At 39.8% G+C, this 26,132-nt stretch overlaps 1 protein-coding gene and 1 pseudogene across 1 annotated transcript; both read right to left on the reverse strand.

Moving 5' to 3' along the window:
• Nucleotides 1-4,417: 4,417 nt before the first annotated feature.
• Nucleotides 4,418-9,412, reverse strand: LOC115742901 (annotated as a pseudogene).
• Nucleotides 9,287-17,211, reverse strand: LOC125312564 (disease resistance protein L6-like). Its single transcript, XM_048284839.1, has 7 exons — nt 16,601-17,211; nt 14,826-15,936; nt 14,367-14,654; nt 12,572-14,280; nt 12,290-12,459; nt 12,103-12,191; nt 9,287-9,793 (listed from the first exon to the last, which is right to left on the reverse strand). The coding sequence occupies exons 1-7, from the start codon at nt 17,092-17,094 to the stop codon at nt 9,287-9,289; spliced, it is 4,368 nt and encodes a 1,455-aa protein (XP_048140796.1). The 5' UTR covers nt 17,095-17,211.
• Nucleotides 17,212-26,132: the final 8,921 nt, after the last annotated feature.

Consider the following 26,132-nt stretch of genomic DNA (forward strand, 5'->3'; position numbering starts at 1 on the left):
TACCGACATCCTTCGAGTGCAAATCGAACTAAAAATAAATGTGGGTGGTCTTTGTACTTGTGACCCGCCAATAATGCTATTGACACTTTAGGCTCGTTTGGTGATTCGTTATATGGCTAACTTGGTGCACACCACATTTATTTTGCGAAATCTGTCGGGCTCAAGATTGGTCTTTTTGCAGCTTCATGTATCAAATGAGATGCAACCCCATGAACTCAAAGGTCAGTCATGTTTTAAGTCTTGCCATTGTCATGCAATGCTAACCGCGCTCCAAAGCTCTTCGCATCACGATTTTTGTTTCACGGCGAATTCCGAGCGAGGACGACGCTAAGAATAGGTTTCTGAGTACCAAATTCGTAATCCCCGAGAGAAAATTCAAGTGGGTGAGCATGTTCCTCAACACCCGAAGAAGGCACGGGTACAAATCCCCACACATTTCGCGAATTCTCCCAAGGATGGACATGTGATTCGCTAATTGCTCCACGTGTGTGTCATGAGGTGAGGTATACAGGAGATCGGATCCAATTGTTGACCAGAATGCAAATCAAACGGTGTTGAACTGATCTCAGCGGAAATCGCCGGTCTCTACAGTCAATTGTCGACAGGGCCCGAATACGATTTGGCGGGGCTCCGATCCATTTAACCGGTCACCAGTGGGAAAGGTTTGACTCTTCTTGTTTTCTTAACGTGGGTGCTGACAAGGGACAACGTGTGCATGAATGGGATGATCTGCTTTTGTATCGTGGCTTCTTAGCTGGCTTCCGTGTCTTTAAAGAGTTCTCTCCTTTTTGACCAAACAATTAATATGGAACCTTAAGCCATCATTAGCCCACCAGTTGAACAAATTGGAATTGACCTCTTGTCAATCATGCTTGAGAAAATTGGAAAAAGATTGGAGATTTTTATATCTAAGTTCGCGCTCGGGTTTCGGCTTTTGGAAGAAAAATCCGAGATTATAACTTTCGACTTTCAATAATTTGATTGAAATTGCGCTTTGAAGAGACCTTGATCGCATGTAAGAAAATAGTTTACTGTGAATTAAGGTGATCGAAATTGAACTCATCTAGCTCTACTTTCGAAAATCCGAGATTATAATTACCGTAAATTGATTGAAATTGTGATTTGGAGAGACCTTAGTCACAAACGAAAAAAGGGTTTACTGTAAATTCAGGTGGTTGATTCATGTAAGGCCAATTTGGTAAGAGTTTACAGCAATTAGTAAAAGGCCGATGGTTGATGGTCGTAGACTAGACATAAAGTCTGCAATCTACACCCATCCAAGCTTGGAAATTCATGGAAAGTGTTGATTGAAAGTTGGCGGATGGTAAAGAAAAAGGTAGAAACAGATCGCCTGGCCGCATTGAATAAATTTCATAGTACTTTTAACGCTGGTGTCTAGTATAACAATCTACATAAGTACTTTTCTTCCCATTTTTTATTGCACTTTTCGATATAAGTAAGATCGTACCAATAAGTTCGCGGAATATGAAGGACAAAGATGATAGTAAATACACGTAAAAAGGAAAAAAATTTAAGAAAAACCTAAATATATTGTAATTGTGCCAATTCAATTTTAAACTTTTTTATTTTGTCAATTGTGTCATAAACCTTTTGTATTTGTGCCAATTCAGTCAATTCGACTAATTTTAGTTGAAAATCTCCGATATGAATGCGGTCGTACGTGGCACGACCGACGTTGTCGTGAACAATTTTTAATAGTATTCCATTATTTTTAGGTATTTTTAATTTTAATTTTCTTTTTTTTTTTTTTTTTTTTCTCTTTCTTTTTTTTTTCTCCCTTTCCTCCCTTCTTCCTCCAATTGATCGCTAGACATTGGCAACCGATCATAGGCGAGGACATACGAGGTTAACCTCACTAGCCTGCGGCAAAGCTTGCCCCCGCCGACCAATGGCTAGCCGGGCCGATCTCGCCTCCTTGGCGAGGCTCAACCTCACTATCGTTGGATGAGGTTAGCGTTCATATGGATGGACGAGGCCGACTTTGATGGTCATTAGCGAGGGCAAGATGAGCCTCACGTTGCTAGGCCGGGTCGACCTCGCCTCCCTAGTGAGGCTCTACCTCATTGTTGCTAGGCGAGATTCATTAACATGTATGGGCAAGGCCGACCTCTCTATTGTTGGAAACAGTGAGGTCGAGGCTCGCCCAACAATGGTGAGGGCGAGGCTCGCCGGTGGCCGGCGAGGCCGAGCTTCACTAGAGGCCACCGGGGTCAACCTCGTTGGTCTCGCCTTTAGCAAGTCACCAAGGTTTAGCGATCAGCTGGAGTAAGAAGGAAGGCAAGGGGAAAAAAAAAAGCGAAAGATAAAAAAAGGAAAAAAAAAAAGGACAATAAATTAAAATGAACAAAAAGTTTGAAAAGTATGAAAATATTGTTAATAATTGTCCATATCAACGTCGGTCGTACTACGCAAGACGAGCGGCATCTATGTCAGCAATTTTTTAAATGGATTGAATTGACACAATGCAAAAAGTTTAGGATTATTGGCCCCAAGTTCAATCTTTGTTTAATGCTTTTTTGATAATTGTCCCCATGTAAAGATACGCCTTTTTTTAAAGCATATTCCTGAATAGAAAGTCAGGCCGTGAAAGTGGAAATGAGGCAAATCCATAGTTGATTTTGCATATAACACTGTGGGTGATGTTTGAATTGTGGACGAGTGAAATGATTGCAGTAGAAATGGTCATGCATAAAAAAATAGTCAGGACAAGAGTTCCCGAGCTTCTATTGTTTTTTTTTTTTTGGGGCGGGGGGCCCCCCGCGCGCGGGGTAAACCGGGGGCAACACGTTCCCGTGATTCGAACACTCAACCTTTGCGAGAGGAAGAGTGCGCGAACCAGCGGCGCCACCCAGATGGGTGGTTCCCGAGCTTCTATTGCTTACATTTCCTTTTTTCAAAAATTTTCACTCCTTCTCTCCCTTGGATTATTGTGGGATCATGACTAATAATGCATGCCGTTAATCTCTCCTCTCTCCATATGCTGTAAGACAACTTTTGCTTTGTGTTAGTGGGTGGAATCTACAGGGAATTGCCCTGGCTTAGGTTAATTACAATGCCAAAGCGTCAGCAAACAAAAGTATAAACAAAAGGGAGAAGCAATACATACATTTAAAACTCCTAAAATTTATTGCAAAAGTGTAATCGGATGCTAAACTTTCAAATCGAACAACCACTTCTTAAAAACTTATCAAGCCGGCGCTGTTGATTTCAATTAAAATGTTGACGTGATATTTTTGATGTAGTTTAAGCACAGATATGGCCCGCAAAACCAAAAAAAAAAAAAAAAGATTGAAGAGGAAGAAAAAGGTAAAAAAGAAAAGGGAAAAAAAGTCGAAATTATTAAAAGAGAAAACAGAAGCTGAAAAACCAAACGAAAATCCAAAGATTGGGGCAGGGTACTGCACAAACAAGCCTAGCATAGTATACGTGTGCAACATTTACCATATTTCTAATATAAGTTACTAACCTTATGGATCAAACAACTACTTGTCAAATATTGCTTTTTCAGTGCAGGATGAAATTTACTATACATTGTACAGTTCTTATAATAAGAAATCAGTTGAATTCTACATTCACGCGGCTTGCAAGCTGTGTTAATAATTAAAGGATCTTAGGAGAATCAAAGAAAATAATACTACAATTTTTTTTGTTTTCTTTATGAGAACTCGAGATGGAGTCCGGGCTTTACCATTGTGATTTAGTCTTTAATAATTGAGTCGAATTGAGTTTAATCTCGAGCATGCATACTATATTGAGTTGAGCTCAAGCAGAGCGATTAGAAACCAGATTTTTATCACATTCACAATTCAATTTCAAACAATAAATTTCAATTCGAACTTTGCATCCACAAACCGCTTCAGATCAATTAATAGCTTGATTGAGTCTTCATAGTTTTTCCAACGAAATACCTTATCTTGGACTCTTTAATGCATTGACCCCTCTAAAACGATATGCTAATTCCATCCTACATGCTATCAAGTATGACAAAAGTTGTCTTCAAAGCTTCTCACAAGCCTCCGAAACATGTACCATATCCAGTCAAAGCACGATTCCTGAAAAAATAAAATCACAATCAATTTTGAGAGAAAGTTTCGAAAAAGAAATAACATGACTAAAATTATGCAGTCAAATTTGCCAGTAATCCATATAAACTAATGTCAATTAGTTTAATCTCTGAGTCCATGTATACTAATGGAAGGAAGTAGACAGAAGTTTTTTTAAATTCCTCCGAAGCTACTCATGAAAGTCAATTATATAGGTCTTAACTGAATTTATTGAGCTTGAAATACTAGAAATTATCTATTTAAGAGGAACCGATTTTATCTATAAAACATCGTAAATCGTGTGGGATTCTCGTAGTGATTGAGCAGCGGAATTTATGTCAGGATTATGCACATCATATCAATTCGATTCCCTACATAACCAAATGCAAACAATTTGACATCAAAGCCAGATCCACCCGGTCTTTAACTCAAACTCTACTTGGTCCATAAGAACAATAGGATATTCTACGGGGTTTGATGCCTAATCTACCACAGACATAAGCTTCTAAGATAGAGACATAGTACGTTAATACAAGAAAATGGCCAGAACTAGTTATAGAATGAAGTCGATGAAGCGTTCCGTCCTCCCTTTCCCCCTTTCTAACAAGCATAATTATCAGCACGGTTTTAACCGAGTTGCAGATTGGCTTCGTAAAGCCCATAGATTAAGTCCTTCTAATTGGGTCACCCATCCCCCTTAATCCCTTTGAGATTTGCTTTGTCTTGATACCCCGTTATGGGCTTTGATGTTTAAACACTTTGAATTCAATAAATTATCTTTCGACGAAAAAAAAAAAAATTGTGGAGGCAGGTTAACGGAACGATATGTCTTGTCAGGTGTATAACAACTTTGTTGAAAATTGATTTTGGTCCCAATCCAGCTAAATTAAGAATTTTCAAAGTACTCAAAATCGACTGAATTATTTTAGAAGTTAAAACCAAGACTCAACCTTCTCATCAAAAGTTAAACGAGAAGCAGAAATTGGCTCTGCCTGAAATGAAATCTTTCCCTCTTTCTTTGTTGTTATTATTTTTATTATTTTTTGGTCAGTAATCATTCTTTGTTGTTTATTATGTGCAGTATCTACTCTATTTGGAATTTTACCTACGAACATACGTTTTATGTGGTGAAGTTCTATGGATCACAGCCTTGAAACCTGCTCTATTGGCACTTATCAATTCGATTAGTAAGTTTGCATGGGATTTATGCTATAAGAGTGCAACCCTTACATGCAATGAACAAATTATCTATATCATGCGAAAAGAGTATAGAATTCTTCTAGCTTCCTATCTTAACTAGGCAAATCAAAAAGTAACAATTCCACCTCCATAGCAAATAGCGTGAGTATGAAATCGGGAAAATAATTGGTGTTAGAACAAGTTTGATCAATTTGAATGCATCTTTATCTGTCAATGACATCTTCATTGGTCCGGTACCAAGAAGTAAAATGAAATGACGAATCTCATTTCTTTAGTTAATCAAATGTCGATCGTGCGATGCAGAGAAGGTCGAACGAGACTCACCTTATGGTGCTTGTAGTACTCAAGTGGGCCCCAAAAATCTTTCCCGGAACCAGAGATATCTATGAGGCAATCATTTGGCAATTTGGTGTTCGATACATTGATCAACCTTTCCAACGATCCGCATCCACGGATGCATAAGTAATCCAAGAAGTCTAGCTCATCCAGGTCCTTGATGATCCGTAGCCGTCTGTTGTCGTGGATGCTCAACCTGCGGAGGTTCTTTAAGTTTAACAAACCGCCAAGACTTTGCACATTAGGACAATCAGAAAGAGAAAAATATTCCCATGATTCCGACGTCCCAACAGATTGTATCTCGAGTATCTTAGTGCAGCCCACCAGCGTGAAACTTCGCAGCTTGTTTAGGAATCTCAATGGAAGGATTAGTCTCCCTTCACAGCTAATCAACTCATTAGCAGACTCACTGTCATCCTGCCCTGCTTCTCCCACATAAACTAGCCTTTGGAAGGACTCGCAGTGTTGAAAATCCAATTTCTCCAGTGATTCACACCCAGAAAATTGGATCTCAACTAGCTTTCGACAAACAAATATCTCGACAGCATTCAGCTTCCTCATATTTGATAGCTTGAATCTCTCGAGGGGTTCACAACTAGTTAGTTTTAACTCCGTCAAATTTGGAAGATGAAGCCCATCGAGTTGAAATTCTTGCATTGGAGAGTAAACGAGCCCTAAACAGGACAAATTTCTCAGGTTCGGAGAGAGTGACGCAATCGAGCTGAAATCATCAAGGCATAGCTTTTGCAGAGACGAGGGAAGTTGCGGGAAGGCTTGCATGTCCAATCCAAACAAACCAAGTTCGTTTAGCAGAGGAAGAGAAGCCAGCTCATCTGGAGCACGGACATTGGGGAGTCCCAAGCTCAACTTAGTCAGTTTGGATAACCTCCCAATCCACCATAGCTCACCGGTATAAAGTTTAGCTCTTCCTGCCCAATCATATAGATCCAACTCGACCAAATTAGTCAAGTTGGAGAGGCAGGGGACTACCCGCAATGATGCGGATAACACTTTTAAATGAGTTAAACTTGTCGGGAGCACCGGCAACTCATGAATCTCATCACAGTACGTCAACGTCAATCTTTGCAGGCGAGGTAGCATGCTAAGGGTCTTTGGAACTTCACTAATATTAGCCCATGATAGATGTAAGATTCTTAGAAAGGGCAAACTTCCGATTTCAGGAGGAAGTTGACCTATTAAATGGCAACTTCTAATGAGAAGCACTTCCAGCTTCTGAAGCATTCCAATAGCACTAGGTAACTCCCATGTATTTGCTGAATCTAATTCTTCGGAGCAGGAATTTTCAAACACCACTTCTTGTAGTGACTTCAACTTCCATACGGAATCTGGGAGTTTCTTTACTTTACACCACTGTACACAGAAGCACTTCAAATTCACTAGGTCCCCTATTTCGTCTGGCAAATCTTCAAGACAAGAGCAATCACAAATTTTCAGGTCAATCAAAAACTTCAACTTCCCAATAGAGCTGTTAATTTTCCTCAAATTGGAACAACTTTTGAAAGTAAGCCTCTCTATGTTCGGGCATCCAGAGAAGTCTGGTGTTCTGATTATGCTGTGACAACTTGTAAGGGAAAGAACTTTCAACTTTGTCACCATCTGTCAAAATAAATGCAATATACAATGGATGAGCAATCAAATACTACTTTCAAAGAAAATAAGACAGACAGAAGCATATTACATACCTTGATTAAGCTCTGTATTTTCGAATCATCTATGAAGTCAATGCCTGAAAATTCAAGAATAACCACATTCCTGAAGTTCATATTGGTTGGCTTAGCTGTTGCAGGAGCATCACTCCAAGAAATCCATCTTAATTCCATAAAACAATTCGTTAAGTTACCAATGAAAGTTCCCTCATTCAGTTTGAGGTACCTTAGATGTTCAAACCTTCCCATTTCTTCACTTTCAACAACGTCCTTAGGATAAATTTTGTGTAGATCAAGCCTTAATGCTTGAACATTCCTCTTCATCTGCAAATGAGAGCAAGAAATGAGCAGTATTCAGTATTCTATGGAAATAAATAAAATGGCAAAAGAAAGAAAGAAAAAAAGTGCATCCTAGTGCAGAATATGTGGTTTTCTAGTAGAGAAACTATTCTCGAGGATTTTCTTGAAGTGCTTTACCTCCTTCGTTCTAATAGCATCAAGGATCTCCTGGTCAATCCATATCCTACTCCGCTCTTCAGGATTCGTTGGATTTTCTCGATGAACAATTTCCCTTCCAAGATTTATGATTTGATCATGCATCCAAAACTTATTGTTCTCCACAATCTTTACTAGAGACATGTTAATAAGGACATCAATTCCACTATTGGGGTAAAACTTACAATCTTCCTACATGTAAATTGCATTGGTTTTATCCTCACCCACGAAAAAGCAGGCAATATTGAGGAAAATTTGTTGTTGCTCGAAAGTTAAGGCATCATAGCTAATCTTCAACTTTCCAAAAACATCCTCGTGTGGTGCTTTTCCTAACTTGTCCAATGTCTCTTTCCATAGTTCGTGAGTTTTGCGGTAGAGGAACGAACCAATTATTTCAAGAGCCAACGGAAGTCTCCCAGTAGCAAATACGATTTTCCTTGAAAGATCATTGTAATCATATGTAGGAGAGTCCCTGTTAAATGTATGCCTACTGAAAAGCTCAAGCGCATGGTTAGTACTCATCACCTCCATCTGATAATCTAAAATCTGATACTTCAGTCTCTTGATTCACAAAACATCTTTATTTCTAGTTGTAATCATTATTCTAGATCCCGAATACAAAATTCCCTTTCCAACTAAATTCTCCACTTGTTCGTTGTTATCAACATCATCAAGTATAATAAGTACTTTCCTATTGCAAATTGCTTCTCTAGTCCTCTTTACTCCATAATCAATTTCGTCAATGTCCTTTGTTCCTACATGAATGCCCATTTCAGATAATAACTTCTTTTGCAACTCAACTAAGCCATAAGCTCTTGACGACTTCGCTCGAACTTCTTCAAGGAAACAACACGACTTTCCAAAATGAGAAGAGAGTTGATTGAAGACGACCTTGGCAAGAGTCGTCTTCTCGATGCCCCCCATGCCATGAATTTGATTGAGATGTACACCGCCAGAGTCGACATCCAACAATTCGCTTATTGCTACAACTCGATCATCAATTCCAACTAAATGTTCAGTCAACAATCTATTCTTTGATTTCAACCTTTTCACGATTTCTCAACTACCAATTTGATCAGTTCGCTGTGGCTGACACAATGGAAAACAATTTCAGTGGTGGGAAAAAGCGAAATCATGATTACCTAGCTAGAAGTAATGTTATTCAAGCCTTGGATAAACTACACAGCAATCGTATAAACAATAGGGCCTTATCAATTTATATGTGATCGTCTAAGATTCCATATTGGACAATCACATCACTTCAAAGCGTACGTTTCATGCACTTGTCAATGGTCATGTCCCGAAATTCGACTTGATTCCAATATGAGATTAGCAATCTTGGGAATATGTTAATAACAATAGATGTACATATGTTTATTCATTTGAAATTGACATTTTACAACTTATGTTCGAGCGACGACTATAAAAGTTAACATGGCGTGTGTCCAAGTGGACAAGTATTTAACGTATGGAAACAAGTGTTAATTGAAAATTGCGGAAATAAATATCTTGAAAGCAGCTAACTCACCCTTTGTGCTTCTTCACTTCCCACCCCTTTATGGCATCGACCTCCATGAGAGCCTCTCTCCACACATCTTCTTGTTCATTGCTCAACTTCTTCTCGTGCTCCAAATTCAATATCGCATCGCGATCCAATGGAGTTTTTAACTTAACATCATGAGGTTCCACATCGAAGAAAATAGGTAGGATCTCTTTATTACCTTTTGATTTAAAGGTGTTCGCCACGATCTGTGCGAGTTCTCGGAGGCACCATTGGCTCAAAGCATAGGTTCGTGAGAAGATGGGTATGTAGATTCTCGAATTGTCAATGGCTCGCAGAAGCGATTGGTCGATCCTTTCATCGACTCGAAGCTCTTCGTCGTCTCGGAAGACGCAGATTCCAGCATCAGTCAAGCTATGATAAAGGACGTCGGTGAATCCAACGCGAGTGTCGGGTCCTCTGAAGCTCAAGAACACTTGATACTCGCTTCCCAATGATGTCCCTTCATCAGAGCTCACCGGAAAAGTACACTAGAAGTGCCATAACTTTTGTACAACGTTTACTTAAGTGCCATAACTTTCAAAACGTTCACTTAAATGTCATAACTTTCAAAATTGTTCACTTAAGTGTCATGTTGACGTGGCAGCCGGAAAGCTGATGTGGCATGCCGGAAAAGTTATTATAGACGCCGGAAAGCTGACGTGGCATGCCGGAAAAGTTCTTGTGGCACTCAAGTGAACGATTTTGCTTCAACGTAGCACTCAAGTGAACGATTTTTGAAAGTTATAGCACTTAAGTGAACGTTTTGAAAGTTATGACACTCAAGTGAACACCGTACACAAGTTATGGCACTTCTAGTGCACTTTTCCCGAGCTCGTCATAGTAGTAGTTTGCAGCTGAGCAGATTTAGATCTCTCTCTCAACTGAGCCAACTTAGAATTTGAATGAGATTGTTGATATCTGTGTAAAACAGGAATTTGACGAGCCAATAATTGAGGTGCGTGTTGCTGTTGAATGAGTGGCTGAGATGAAATAAGCGTTTGTGGAGGGAGAGAAGGGTGGAATAGATATTGTGGAAACTGAGTATTCCACGCACAAGGCCACCTCAATTTCTTGCCAGACTGTTGTACTAAGCATATGAATATTCAACAGAGCCGACCGTTTCTAACCTTATCATTCCGATTTTTCAAAAAAGTAAATCTCTTTCTCGAAACAGGAGGCTAGGCTGTGTTCTAGAAAGAGATGGTGTCCTAACTGTATATTTCACATGCAGCAATCAAATTTCCTTCTTATTGGTTTCATTCCCTTTTTGGAAGAAAGAAATGGTGTCCAATACCTATGAATTTTTTTTCTCAAAGATTCTTTCCCAAATTTGCTGCATGTTGATGGGATAAATCGAAAGTGAGAAACAAACACTCACGAAACGGCTCACGAAGGAGGAGGACAAGGATAGACTTTTCTATACTTCTGTATTTACCTCAATTCGCCCATACTGAAATTGTAAAAAGACATGCCTATTTATAGGCTTGAAACACGATTCTCGATCTAATTTTACGAACATGAATGGGCGCGATGTATATATAAAGTGTTAACTACACATGGGAATACAAACAGACTCTTGATAAGCTCACCTAATAATGACTCTTGAAAGCTATACTTTAATAAAGACAAGTCTTGATTCGTGCACTAATTCGTACATCCATCTTGGGAGTTGAGCGAATATCCGCATGCTGATCGACAATATTCATGAATCGTTATTGGCAACATTCATGAATTTGGTTTAGTTGCTGACACATGCCCTTTTATTGCGTAGGTTCTGGTTGCCAATTAATCTTCGATGACAATTTGTGGTAGAAAAAAGTCACCGTCACCATTATTCCTTATAAATTACAGTACCGCTAGCTTAGGAACACTCATCCGCTAACAACACGAATCGGAAACAGAAATACAAATTTTTGAGCGGTCTCAATTAAGGCCACATCCTCTGAAGAGAACTTTGAAATTCAGGATCAAGAAACTAAATGGATCAGATACTAAAACGGGCCTCTCCGATTCCGCTGGCAGACCCCTCGATTCCGGAAGGAAGTCGACCTTTCAAATTTCGAGTCATGATTTCACACAGTTCCAGATTCTCAAGCATTCCCATGCATTGTCCGGAGATGAATTTGGTTCGAAGTATTTGGTTGAAATGTGCAACTCACTTAACGATTTTAACTTCCTTATAGAATCCAGGAGTTTCTTCACTTAAGGACACCACCATAAGTCATTCATTGAAGATTTACGGGGCCTCCGATTTCTGCAGACAAATCATCAAGATGATGCAACCATTCATATTCAAGTCGATCATATACTTTAACTTCCCAATAGAGTCGTCAATTTTCTTCAAACCAGAATGATGCTGGAACGTAAGCCTCTTTAAACTCGAGCATTCAAAGGAGTCCGGTCTTGTGACTATGCAAGAACAACATAGAAGAGAAAAACACTTTCAATTTCACAGCCATCTGTAAAAAAAGTTAGATGCCATTATTCATCAGATGAACGATCAATATTAGTTAAATAAGATGGTAAAAAGCATGACACGCCTTGATTAATCTCTCTAGTTTCTAATGATTTATGACGAGGATGACTCCAAAAAATTCCTTTTAATTTCGTGAGACGATTCGCTAAGTTACCATCCAATGTTCCCCAACTTAAAGATGGTACGAGAGGAAGAGACTCAATTAAGGCCATATCCTCCGAAGAGAACTTTGAAATTCAGAATCAAGAAACTACAAGTAACGTTAATAAACTTGACCACAGAAAATTCTCTAGCTCTGCTTGCAGCGATCTTCGTTCGCACTTGATGTGGACCGACGTCAAACATCACAATCTGCTGAAGCTCTGGCATTGGAAAGACAATCTCCCCTGCCTTCTCCTCTGCTTTAGTTCCTGTTTGAAGTGGCTTTTAATCCAACGGGAAAAAACAGGGGAGGATGCAGTTCAGGAAACTGTTGATGCTCAGGTATTGGAACCACGCTCTCTCCAACCTTCTCCTCTGCTCCAATTCCTGTTCCTGTTCGAAGTGGCTTCCCCCACCCTGTTCCTGTTCCTGTTCCCGTTTGAGGTGTCTTTCCTGTTCCTGTTCCTGTTCCCGTTTGACGTGGCTTTCCTGTTCTTGTTCCTGTTCCTGTTTGAAGTGGCTCTCCTGTTCCTGTTCCTGTTTGAAGTAGCCTTTAATCAAACTATATAATCTTAGATTAAGTATTTGAGGTGTGCAATCAGTATGTTATCTGATTCTTTTAATGTTCTATCCCCACAGTATAAATCACAAATCACAAAACTGATTTCCATAATGAGTAATGTGACTCAAGAGAGAGAGAGAGAGAGAGACAGAGAGAGCAAGTTGAGTCATATTCACCTTATGGTGCTTGTAAGACAAGAGGGAGCCCCGAAAGTCTTCACCTCTACCGGAGATACGTATGTCACAAGTATATGGCAATTTGGTGCTTGATACATCAATCAAGCTTTCCAATGATATGCAGCCATCAACTTGCAATTCATCCAAAAATTCTAGCTCGTTTAGACCCTCGACAACCCGTAGCTCCTCATTGTTAAAGAGCGATAATTCCCTGAGGTTCTTTAAGTTTGACAAACCACCGAGAATTTGAGCAAATCGACAATACCAAAGATCAAAGATTTCCCATGATTCCGATGTACCGACGACTTGAATCTTGCGTATCACATAGGAACCATTCAGTTGGAAACTTCGTAACTTATTCAAGGCTCTTGATGGAAGGATGAGGCTCCCTTCACAACCAATCAACTCATCTGCAGACTCCTTGCTATCGTGCCCCGCTTCCCCCACATCAACTAGCTTTCCAAACAAGTCACACCAAGCAATGGACAATTCCTCCAGGGACTCGAAAGAAGAAAATTGGATCTCACCTAGCATTTGACATTTGAACACCTCAACAACTTTCAGCTTCCTCATGCTTGATAGCTTGAATCTCCTGAGGAGTCCACATTCACTTATATGCAGCTCTGTTACATTTGGAAGTTGAAGCCCATGGAGTTGAAATTCTAGCATTGGAGAATCAAAAAGCATTAAATATGACAAATTTCTCATGTTCGGAGAGAGCGACCCAATTGAACTGAAATTATCAAGGGATAGCTTTTTCAGAGACAAGGGAAGTTGCGACAAGGTATGCAGGTCCAATCCAGACAATTTAACTTCATTTAGCAGAGGAAGGGAAGCCAGCTCAGCAAAAGCAGGGGCGTTGTGAAGTCCAAAGCTCAATTTGATCAGCTTGGATAACCTCCCAATCGACCATGGCTCACCACTACTGAGTTCCTCTCCTCCTCCTCCCCCATCATTTAGATCCAACTCAACCAAGTTAGTCAAGTTTGAGAGATCCGGGACTACCCTCAACGACTTAGATGACACTGCCAGATGGGTTAAACTTGTTGGGAGAACCGGCAACTCTCGAATCTCATCACATTCCCTCAACTCCAATCTTTCCAGGTGAGAAAGCATGCTAACGGTCTTTGGAACTTCACTGACACGAGTCTCTGATAGATTTAGTATTCTTAGAAAGGGCAAGCTTCCGATTCCAGAAGGAAGTTGTCCTTCTAAAGATAGATTATTGACTTGAAGCACTTCCAGCTTTTGAAGATTTGCGATAGCATCGGGTAAATTCCATGAAATTGTTGCAAAATGAGGGAAACTTCGAAGAATCAACTTACGTAATGCTTTCAACTTCCATATGGAATCTGGGAGTTTCTTCACCGGACAAAAGTGTACAGAGAACTGCTGCAGATTCACTAGGCCGCCGATTTCTTCAGGCAAATCTTCAATTTTGCAATCATAAATTGTCAGGTCAATCAGACACTTCAATTTCCCAATACATCCGTCGATTTTCCTCAAGTTGGGACACCATCTAAAACTAAGCCTCTCTAAGCTCGAGCATCCGGAGAAGTCTGGTGTTCTAGTTATGTTGGGACTATAACTAAGAGAAAGAACTTTCATTTTTCTTGCCATCTGTCAAAATGAATGAAATATTCAATGGATGAACAATCAAATATTACTTTAGAAGAAAATAGAATAGAAATAATTTTATTACACACCTTGATTAAGCTTTGTAGGTTCGAATCATCTATCAATTCATTGTCTGAAAGTTCAAGAATGACCACATTCTTTAAGTGCATATTGACTGGCTTAGCCGTTGTAGGAGGACCATTCCAACAAATCCATCTTAATGCGGTAAGACGATCAGCGAAATTACCAACAAAGGTTCCAAATTTTAATTTGAGGTACCTTAGATGTTCAAACCTTCCAATCTCTTCACTCTCAATGACGTCTTCTAGATAACTTTTGTATAGATTAAGATACAGGGCTTGAACGTTCCTCTTCATCTGCAAACGAGAGGAAGAAATGAGTGATATCAGTATTCTATTTCAGAGAAAAAAAGGATTAGACTGGGAAAAAGAAGAAATAAAAAAGAGCATCCTAGTGCACCGGAGAGGGTTTTTTTATTATAGAGAAACAATTTGTTTCCTCCTAAGGATTTTCTAGAAGTGTTTTACCTCCTTTGTTCTAATTGCATCAAGGACCTCCTCATCAATCCATATCCTACTCCGATCTCCAGGATTTGTTGGATTTTCTCGAAGAACAATTTCTCTTCCAAGATCTATGAGTTGATCGTGCATCCAAAACTTATTATTTTCCGTAATCTTTACCAAAGACCTGCTAATGAGGACCTCTATTCCAGTATACGGGAGAAACTTACAATCTTCCCACATGTAAGTTGCATTCGTCACATCCTCACTAGTGAAAAAGCATGCAATATCGAGGAAAATCTGTTGTTGCCTGAAAGTCAAGGCGTCATAGGCGATCTTCAACGTTTTGAAAACATCGGAATGTGGTGCTAATCTCAACTCCGTCAATGTCTTTTCCCATTGTTCTTGTGTTTTTTTTTGGAAGAGGAAGGAACCAATTACTTCAAGAGCCAACGGAAGTCCCCGAAGAGCAGATACGATTTCCCTTGAAAGATCATCGTACTCATCCGAAGGAGAGTCACCGTTAAATGCATGCTTCTTGAAGAGCTCAAGTGCATGATTAGTACTCATCACCTCCATTTCGTAATCTAAAGTTCGACACTTTGATCTATGGATTTGCAAAACACCTTTATTCCTAGTTGTAATCAATATTCTAGATCCTGGATACAAAGTACCCATTCCCACTAATTTCTCCACTTGTTCAATGCTATCGACATCATCAAGTACAATGAGGACTTTCTTATTGCGAAGTACTTCTCCAATCCTCCTCATTCCATAATCAATTTCATCGATGCTCCTTGCTCTTGTAGGAAGGCCTATGTCGGACAATAACTTTTTTTGCAACTCAACTAAGCCATCTGCTCTTGATGACTTCACTCGAACATGTTCAAGGAAACAACAACACTTTCCAAAATGAGAGCAGAATTGATTGAAGACAACCTTGGCAAGAGTCGTTTTACCAATACCTCCCATGCCATGAATTTGAACGAGCCGCACATCGTCAAAGTTGACGTCTAACCATTTGCTTAATGCTTCCGCTCGATCATCAATTCCAACTAAATATTTGGTCACCAATCTATGTTTTGTCTTCAGTTTTTTCAAGACCTCTTCAGTTACTGATTTGATCAGTTCGCCGTGGCTGCCACAATGAAAAACCAGCTTAGTGGGTGAAAAATACAAAGTCATGATTACCAAGCTAGAAGTAATGTTCTTCAAGCACCGGATAAACTACGTAGTTATCGATTATATAATGGGACCTTAACAGTCTATGAATGATTTCCTAATAGTCCATATTGGATATTGACATCACTCAAGACATACTTTTTATGGAATTGGCAGCGCGTGCGCGATGTCATAACTTGAAATTTGACTTGATTCCAACATGAGATTAGCAATCTTGGGATTATGTTTATAAGTTCGCGCAATGGAGATACATAAATATTGATGAATCTGAAATTTGTTTATACAATTTATATTCAAGCGACAACTACACAAGTTGAACATCATGTATTGAGGACGAGAAATGTTTATCGTATTAAAAGATCAAATGATTATATAGAAATGTGCATGACATTTCATTGTCTCTTTCTGTTTCCTCTCACTGCTCACATTTCAAATTCATTTACCTACCAAGCTATTACAATCATTAGTCGTCCATTACATAAGATGACCATGTTAAGCAGATTCACATTTTTGAGGACGTACGTTACTATAATAAAAGTCCCACCTCAATCGTACTAGAATTCTAACATCATGATTAAGGTATTCATGAGAAACAAGCATCTGCAAAGCAGCTAGCTTACCCTTTGTACATGTTCACCCCCCACCCCTTTATCGCACCAACCTCCTTGAGAGCCTTTCTCCATGCATCCACTTCCTCATTGCTCAACTCCTTCTCGCGCTGCAAACTTAGGATGGCATCTCTATACAGTGCAGTTTTCAACTTAACATCGTCAGATTTCACATCGAAAAAAATAGGTAGGATCTCTTTATTATCTTGTGATTGGGAGGTGTTTGCCAAGCTCCGTGTGAGCTCGAGGAGGCACCATTTGCTCGAAGCGTAGTTACGAGAGAAGATGGGTATGTAGATCTCGGAGTTGTCGATTGCTCGCTGAAGTGACCCATCAATCCTTTCACCCACACGGAGCTCTTCATCGTCTCGGAAGACGCAGATTCCAGCATCGGTCAAGCTATGGAAGAGGACGTCGGTAAATCCCTTGCGAGTGTCTGGTCCTCTGAAGCTCAGGAACACTTGATACTCGCTTCCCTGTGATGTTCCCGCATCCGAGCTCGCCATAGCAGCAGTTTGCAGCTTAGCAGATTTAGATCTCTCTCTCTCAGCTTAGCAGATCTGGAATGAACGAGATTCTTGATATCTGTATAAAAGATGAAAATGACGAGTCACTGAGGATTGTGTTGCGGCTGAATGAGTAGCTGAGATGAAAAAAGGTGTTTGTGGAGAGAGAGAGGAGACTGAAGTTTCTAACCTTATCCGTTTGAGTTTGGATTTGCTGTGTCCTCTTAACTTTTGTTTTTCGTGTGGTTGAGAGAGGAAAGAGAAATAGCAGTGGTCAGCCAGGAGTAGCTGATCAGGACTCTTCTAGATAGCATTTCTGAGTGGGGTCATCCCTTTGATATGTGAATGTGAATCAATTGTTAAAGCGAGGAAATGGTGGAAACAGAGACTTTCTTGGAAGCCCCTAAGGCCAATGAAAGCGTAATTCCTGAAAAATCAAATCAAAGGAAGTTTCGAAAAAAGGAATAACATGATTAAAATGATGCAGTTCCATCGATCAGTAATACGTACCGACTAATGTCTATCGTATTTAATTTCTTTGTTAGTGTATACGCTGTACAATACAATATATGGAAGTTGTTCTTACTTTCACAAAAAATAGTATCGAGATGGAAATATGAGAAAGGAATCTACATGTAGAGAAATGATCTATCGATGTGAATTCACATATGCATATACACATGTTGTCTTGTCATCTTTATCACGACCTTGATGAACACTGGTTTTGTTCTCACCCTAGCCAAATTAAGAAGTTTTCATGTGCACGATCGGCTAAATTATAGCAGAAAATAAAACCAAGATTCAACCTACGCATCAAAAGTTAAATGGGCAATAGGATTTGACTCTATACTATACCTGAGATGAAACCGTTACGACTAAAAATCACTTCAATCTGCTCAATTCAATTATGATTTTTGGGTAGTAACTTGCTTATGATGTCCCTCCAATTAAATTCCACAAAACCATTAAGATGTAGAAAACAAGACCCTAGAAGAGATGGCGATGGAACTTGTTAGAGATAATCAGGGATTTTCTAGGATAATTTCTTATTTAAAGATATTTTTATTGATTTTTCTATATCTCTCAAGATTGCGCAAATTTTAAAGAAGAAGACCATAAAATCAAAAGCCAAAGACGTGGCTAAATAAACCCCGGCAGAACCAAGTTAGCAAAGTTGCATACAGTCGCTGGCATAGAATCGGACGTAATTCTCTCTCTCTATCTCTGAGAGATCTAGATCTAAGGACGTTTACAAAATATTTATTTATGACATAGTTGCAGGCCCCATGTGAATTCTCTCTCGCTCGCTCTGTCTGCTTTTTTCTTCACCATTCCCAGTTGCAGGCGCCATGTGCAGAGAGGACCGAAAGAACGGTGATTATGGCATGACTTGCTCGGAAGCCAGGGAATCATATTTATTTATTCCTCTCTCTCTCTCTCTCTCTCACCCCCAATGTTCTTTAACAGAGAAAGAGGCCGCGTCTACACGTCATGAGGAAATAATTAGTTGTTTAACGATTTTGCACTTTACGCTACAGTGATTTAGACAAGTGCAGCCTTAAGATCGCTTAGAGAGATGAATTAGTCGAGATGCATGGGAATTAGCGAAAACACTATCTAATCCCTAAATCGAAAAGAAAAATCAATTAAATTCAGAGTTTCTTCAAGAATAAAGCTTGTTGCCTTATTCTTGCCTGACTGGCCTTCCTCACTTGCAGTTGACTAGCTTCTTGTGAGGAAGCCAATGAATTAAAGTTCAATGTGGCACGGCCAGCATTGGCGTAAAATTTTTTGTACATATTTTGAATTTTACTGAATTTTTTGTAATTTTTTATATTTTTTTTTTCTTTCCTTTTCTTTCTCATTTCCTTTCCTTATATCTCTAGCCGGTCGTCGGGCCTCGGCCATGGCTGATAACCGGCCATTGGCAAGGCTCACCCTCACCGAGCTAGCAAGGTCGCCTCACTAGTGGCCTCACTAGCCTCAGGCAAGGTCGACCTCGCCCTATGACAATTAGGACTAAATTGGCAAAATTTATTTGTTGTATACATGTCCTAATATTGCCTATAAATAAAGAAAGATATCAAAGGTTAATTGGCAAGTTGATTTATTTGTGGCATACACGCCCTGATATTACCTATGTAGTGAGTGTTGTAAGTCGGTTTATGCACACTCTAAGTGAAGACCATATAGATGGTGTAATGTGAATCCTTCGGTATTTAAAGGGAGCTCCGGGGAGAGGGCTTCATTTTCGGAAGAGTGGGCATCTTAAAATCAAAGGTTTTGTTGATGTAGACTGGGCGGGAAATATGTTAAACAGAAGACTTCGAGGTACTTTACCTTCGTGGGAGGGAATTTGGTTACTTGGAGGAGCAAAAAGCAAAAACTAGTAGCCCTTTCAAGTGCAGAGGCAAAGTTTAGGGGAATGGCTTAGGGACTGTACAAACTCCTTATGGCTTCGTAAAGCGATGATAGAACTCGATTTTGCTCTTATGTCTGAAATGGAGTTGTTTTGTGATAACAAAACATCTATCGATATCTCTCACATACCTGTTCAACATAATTGCACCAAACATATTGAGGTGGATTGTCACTTCGTTAAGCAGAACTTGCATTCCAATATGATTCAATTTTCATTCGTGAAATCCAAAGATCAACTAGCAGATATCTTGACGAAGGCTATTTCAAGCGGGACATTCTACATCTCACTAGACAAGTTGGGCATGTGAGATATCTACTTGCCAACTTGAGGGGGAGTGCGAGATAGCTACGTGCCCCCTTTTTTTTTTTTAGCGAGAGTGTTGGTATGTGCCGGAATTCCTAATTTGCAGGGATTTTATTTTTTCCCTCGATTTGTAGAGGATTCCATTTTCCTAATTTGTAGAGGCTTGACTTGTAGAAAAAGTTTTTTTGTGTGTGTGTGTGTGTGTGTGTGTGTATGTGTGTATATATATATATATATATTTATATAGGTCTATACATACTCGATGAAATAAGAAGAAAAGAAGAAAAGAAAAAGGAAAAGAGAGGGTGAGGTGTTTGACCGAGGACATAATGTGACATCCTGAATTCCAACCCACTTTCGAAGCTATGAATGAATGAAATATCTCATAGATGTATTTGAGCTAAATCTCACTCAGATTTGATCATTCTTGAGAAGACTAACTAATGGGGAATGGCTAACTAGGAAAATTAAGTACGTGGACCTAAGAACTTGATCCTGGATTGACTATTGGCCATAAGAATTGTCAAGAGAATACTTTGGACCATTAGAGGCCGATCCTAGAACGGTTAAGGAGCGATTTGGATAATACCCTACGATTGGATCATGGGTGACTCCGTTTAACCATGTATGGGTTCCAAATGTTCCTGAATTATTTTCTAATAATCGTGTACATTGGGACTAGTGATTGACCCTCACAAGTACACGACAACCAAAGTCGCCATGTCTCAAGTAATTCTTAAACGTGATATTAATCACGGGTCGATACGCGTAACTCCTAAAAGCCGCCCGTTAGTTTGAGATACGCTGAAATTCCAATTGATTGAGATTGATCGCGAATCGAACTTCGAAATTAGACATCGGGCCTTTCGGGGTTCCAATAATTAAATTTTAGACGTTGCCTCGTCCGGAGTATAATTTCTTCGTGGTTCGTCCTAAAAGGTTCAGAAAAATGAATTTGTACTGGAAATGGGAAATTACCCATTTACCCTTGAAAAATACCCATCTAGCCTTTTGGTCAAGGGGCATTTAGGTCAAATACCCCTAGTGGCCGAAAATTTTAACTAGTCAAAGCGAGGAAGTTACCAAATTGCTCGTCTTGCAATTTCAAGAGCAAATTGAATTGAATTATTGGTAAACCCCACAAGACTCTCTCTCATCATTTCTAAGACCAATAATTCAACCTAATATCTTGTCCCAAAAATATCCTAGCCTATAATTTATTCATCATCTTCATCTTCTTCATTTTGGATGCTACTTTCTCTCACTACATTTCTCTCTCTCACCCAGCCCGCTGCCTTATTCTGATAGCCCCACTATTCCGGCCACAACTTCTTTGTCCGACGTTGCCTTGAGGTAAAAGCACCACCATTTGAAAGCTTATCGTCTTAGCTTTCCAGGGACATATTATAAACTCAATTTGGCAGGGTAGTTTTTCCCGTAGGTCTATTTGAAGGGACAAAGGTCCGTATGAGGCCGAATTTGACCCGGTTTGAGAGAGAGCCTCTTTGCATCGGTTTTTCCAGTTTTTTCACCGAAGGATTTAGCTAGAAATCAAGATAAGCAAGTTTCTAAACCTTGATTAGGTAGTTAGGATGCTAAAGGATGAGGATTTGAGTAGTTTTGGTTCAAGAACATGCCTTGGCCGAAAATGATGAAGAGGAGGAGAGAGAAAATGGGTTCTTGAAGTCAATAGTAGCATGTGGTGGAATTTGGAGGGCTAGGATTAAATCTAGCTTTATCATGCTTTATTTGAATGGCCCATATTGAATCTTGCTTAGGAAGATTGATCGGACGGCTATGATTAATTCTTGCTTAGTGTAGATTCATCGAGTAGTGGAGATTTATTTCACGTGGGGATATTTTAATCGTACGGTCCCGATTAATTGCCACGTTACTAAAGTTTAATTGTATGGTACATATTAATTGTACGTTAGTGAAATTTTGATCGTACGGTGAATATTAATTGCTACGCTAGCATAATTAATATTGTGTGGCATAGATTAATTTTTGTGGTAACATAAATTAATTGTGCGGCCCGATTGACCAACGGCTTGAGTGTAATTTAATCGGGTGGTCCCGATTTAATATTTATTCAACGTGAGTAAATCACGTGGTCCCGATCGAATATTTATTCGGTATAATTAAATCGAGTGGTCTCGGTTGAGCGATTGAGAAAAATTAGAAAGATTGGTCCCGATCTTTATTTGGAGAAAAATTGGAATCGAGTGGTCTCCATTGAGCAGTTAAGAAAAATTAGAAAGATCGTGTAGTCCCGATCTTTATTTGGAGAAAAATTGGAAAGATCGTGTGGTCTTGATCTACTAATCGGGAAGTTTAGCGAGATTGTGTAGTGAAGATTGATTGATTGGAAGGTTTTGTGTGATCGGATGGTATCGAACTAGCGATCGAGGAATTGTTGTTATTATATGGTCTTGATGAGCAATAAATCGAGCGGAAGTGCATAATCTTACCTTGAGGCGTTATGACGCGGGGTTCGTATTTATAAGACCATATTTTGCCCGAAGCATTATGACGCGGGCTCTGTTATTATTATTCTATCCTGGAGCGTTAAACGTGGGATAATAACCCGAGGCGTTATTATGCGGGTTATAGTGACCTAAGGCGTTATTACGCGGGGTCAATGTGTATAAGAGACTATGTGATACCCTAAGACGTTATTACGCGGGATTTTGTATTCATCCTGAGGTATTAAACGCGGGATGCTAACTTGAGGCGTTAAACGCGGGTCCGGAATACTTTATGGCCTGAGGCGTTATTACACGAGCATTGAGAGTAATTATATTGACCTGAGGCGTTATTACGTGGGTTCGGACTAGTATAATGGCTTGAGGCGTTATTACGCGGGTCTGTCCATTTATATGATAGCCCGATGCGTTACACGCGGGCATAAAAGTAACGTAGAATTTTTATAAAGGTGAGGCAATTTTGGGAGAAAGAATGAAGTATTCTAGAATTTATTTGTTGAATTTTTTTATTGAAGGAGGAATTGTTGAGAACTACTCACCTAGGATGTGTCCGGAGGCACTAACGCCCTAACCTAGGACTAGGAATTTGCTTATTGAGATTTATTCTCACCCCGTCGTGGGATTAACATTTTGAGGTCTCAAGTGATGGATCATGTGATCGCCATGGAGTGACATCGGAAGCCATATTTGGGAGGACTTAGATATTAAACTCTATTCGGATGTAATCTTTTGTAGCCTTAAGAAATAGATAATTTTGTATTGTATGCTTTGACTATGCAGCCAGTTTAGTGAATACTAAAAGAGGTACCATCCTTCGTCCTAAGTTATCTTTGTTTACAATGAAAGGAGTTTTGCATTCGCTTCCGCATGTACATTTTTTTTACATTAAGCTCGAATTTGGTGGCCAAGGGATTCCGGGAGACTAAAGAAAGTCAAACGGCCTGGTGGGATGTTCACGTGCCTGCTGGGTTCGGGGCATGACATCCCCCTTTGGAGGGGTATCAGAGCAAGGTCGGCTCGATCCAATGAAATTGAGACTTGGAGTAATAAAGAGTGATGACTTGGGGACGATTAGATCCGGGACCCTTAGGATAAGGCATTGATTTCTGAATCTTGAGGATTATAGGCTTGAACTTGTATTGTATTCTAATTGTTCTAGTATCATTTTGTTTTATTGGTAATCTTGGGTGATGATATTATTGAGGTTTATGCTCAAATTGAAGGATATCTTTTAAAAGAGATAAATCTTAGATTGATCCTCTTTTAAAAGGGGGCTTAATGTTGACACCTAGAATCGCTTAAGGTGTCACGTGACAAGTACATGAGGAAGGTATGATTACCTACGGCTAAGCATACTGGAATCAGGTTACGATGGATCAAGACGATGCCATGTGTCAGAGGCGACAGTTCCCAAAAGCAGAGGGAAAAAACGCACAAAGAAACCATGACCAAAGCGGTTATGCAAAGAGGCGGTAATCCCAAAGGGTGGAAAAGGAAGTGGCGTGCGAATCTAAGAACCGTCGATGAAAATCGTTGAAGAATGGAAGAACGTGTGGGAGTGGAGAACCAGAGGTAGTTACCGAGAAGCTCCCTATAAATATCGTCGGTCATTCAACAAGAAAGCCCTCTCGAACAACTCAACAAACAAGTCTTTACTCTTTTACCTAGTTTCTAGTCTAACTGTACCTTTCATATTCCCATTGTGATTATCGGACCTTGGGGTTTCAAAATATAAAAATTTTGGACGTTTCCTCATCCTGGTGCAATTCCTTCGCGGTTCGCCCCAAGAGGTTCGGGAAAAATAGATTTGGACTTGATATGGGAAAGAACCCATTTACCTCGAAAATACCCCATTTTTAACTTGGAACGAAGGGTATTTTGGTCATTTTACCCTTGGCCGAATTTTGACTATTTTTGGTGGAGAAAATCACCAATTTGTCCTCTTGACTTTCAAGACACCAAAATATCCCACCCAATAATTATTTTAACCTATATTAATTATTTTGGCTTTCTTCTTCTTATTTTCAGAACCTTTTCTCTCTAGCTCACCCTCTCTTGGCCGAACTCACCCTTGCTCATTCTCTCCCTCATCGAAAATTCTTCAACAACCGCCGGTGTCGCCTTGAACCGCCGGAGCTCGACTACCGCCGTGAGCTACTCGGTCGCGGATTTCCGTGGGTTAAAGCCGGTCAAGAGGAGTTGCCGGAGCCGCTGGATTAGGGTCAAAATTTTTCTTGGTTTCTGCGGAAAACTTGCTAAAATAGTGGTAAGTTGGTCCCTAACCTTATATTAGGTATCTAGGATGCTAATGGACTTGGATTTGGTAGATTTGGGTGAAAATTGGTTGTTTTTGGCCATTTTATGCCTTGGCCGAGAATGAATATTTGGGGAGAGAGAGCTTGTTCTTGCATGAATAGTAAGTCAGAAGATAATAGTGGTAAAGTTTAACTATGGTTACTTTATGCCCTAACTAGAGTTACTTTATGTATTGTTTAACCAATGTTAGGTTAGTATTTGACTCTAGTTAATTTTTGAACATGGTTAGTTAATATATTAACTAGGGTTACTTTTATGTGATATAAAGTTGTTATGCCATGGTACTAAATAAATGTGGCATTAGTACTATAGTTTAGTACTATAGTAGAATTATTTTATATGTTAGAAAATTATTATTGTTCGGCCGTGATAAATTTCCACGTTAGTATAATTTTAATGGTACGTGATTTATAAATTGCTACGTTAGCGTAATATGGTCGCATGACGGGGATTGGATACTATGGTAGTGTTAATTGATGGGTAGTATGAATTAATATTTGGTTTAGTGTGGATTAATCGGTGATCCCGAATTATTAATTCTCTAACGTGAGTAATCACGTGGTCTCGAACTATTCTAAGAAAATGATAAGGTCGTATTCAATCAGTCGCGGGCCAAGTGGCCGTATTGTCGTTGCGAGACCAGGAAATGTGAGGGTCGTATTCATCAGTGTCGGCCAAGTGAGCCGTATTCGTCATTGTCGAGACCAGAAGTGAGTGTGTTCATTAGTGTCCGAGACAAAGTGAGTCGTGTTCGACTATTGTCCGAGACTTGATCCGGTCGTGTTCTATGTGTGACCGAATCGTGGGTCTATTTTGTTCGAGACCTTGGTATATATAGAGCCGTATTCTAAGGTCCAGGCTCAATGTTATGAACTTATTTGATGGCGTGGGTAACGTGGAATATTTCTGAGTAACGTGGAATATTTGTGTGCGTGGAATATTTCCGGAGTAACGGAATATTGAGCGACGTGAAATACTTCCGAGTAACGTGGAATATTTTGGTGCCGTGGATATTTTCGGGTAACGTGAAAATTTTTGGAGTAAGGTGGACATTTATATTATGGCCTGTGTGCTAAAACGGGCCCGGAGCACGTAGAATATTTTATTGTTAGCGGGCGTGAACGCCAACGGGAGTAACGTGAATATTGGGAGGTGTGGAATTTTGGGAAAGAACAGAATTTTCTGGATTTAAATTGTGGAATTTTTGGAGAGAAGAATTATTGGAAATTGTTCTAAAATGTGTCGGCACTAGGCCTAATATAGGATTGGGGCTAGCTTGAATTTTTTACCCCGTCTGGTTCGTTGTTTTTCCCTGTGTTGCTTAGATTCGTATTCCTAATGTATGGTACCGGGGAAGATGGGAGGTTGTAGCCATCGGATGCGGCGCCACCGGCTTGCGAGGATGAGCTGGAGGCGGAGATGATATAGTACCGGATAGCGAACAGGCCTGGGTAGTTGGCCTCTTGACTTTTTGGTTTTTATTTGGGATGTTAGTAGGCTTACCACGTATC

Source organism: Rhodamnia argentea, chromosome 9 (genome assembly GCF_020921035.1).
Source record: "Rhodamnia argentea isolate NSW1041297 chromosome 9, ASM2092103v1, whole genome shotgun sequence".
Taxonomy (NCBI): domain Eukaryota; kingdom Viridiplantae; phylum Streptophyta; class Magnoliopsida; order Myrtales; family Myrtaceae; genus Rhodamnia; species Rhodamnia argentea.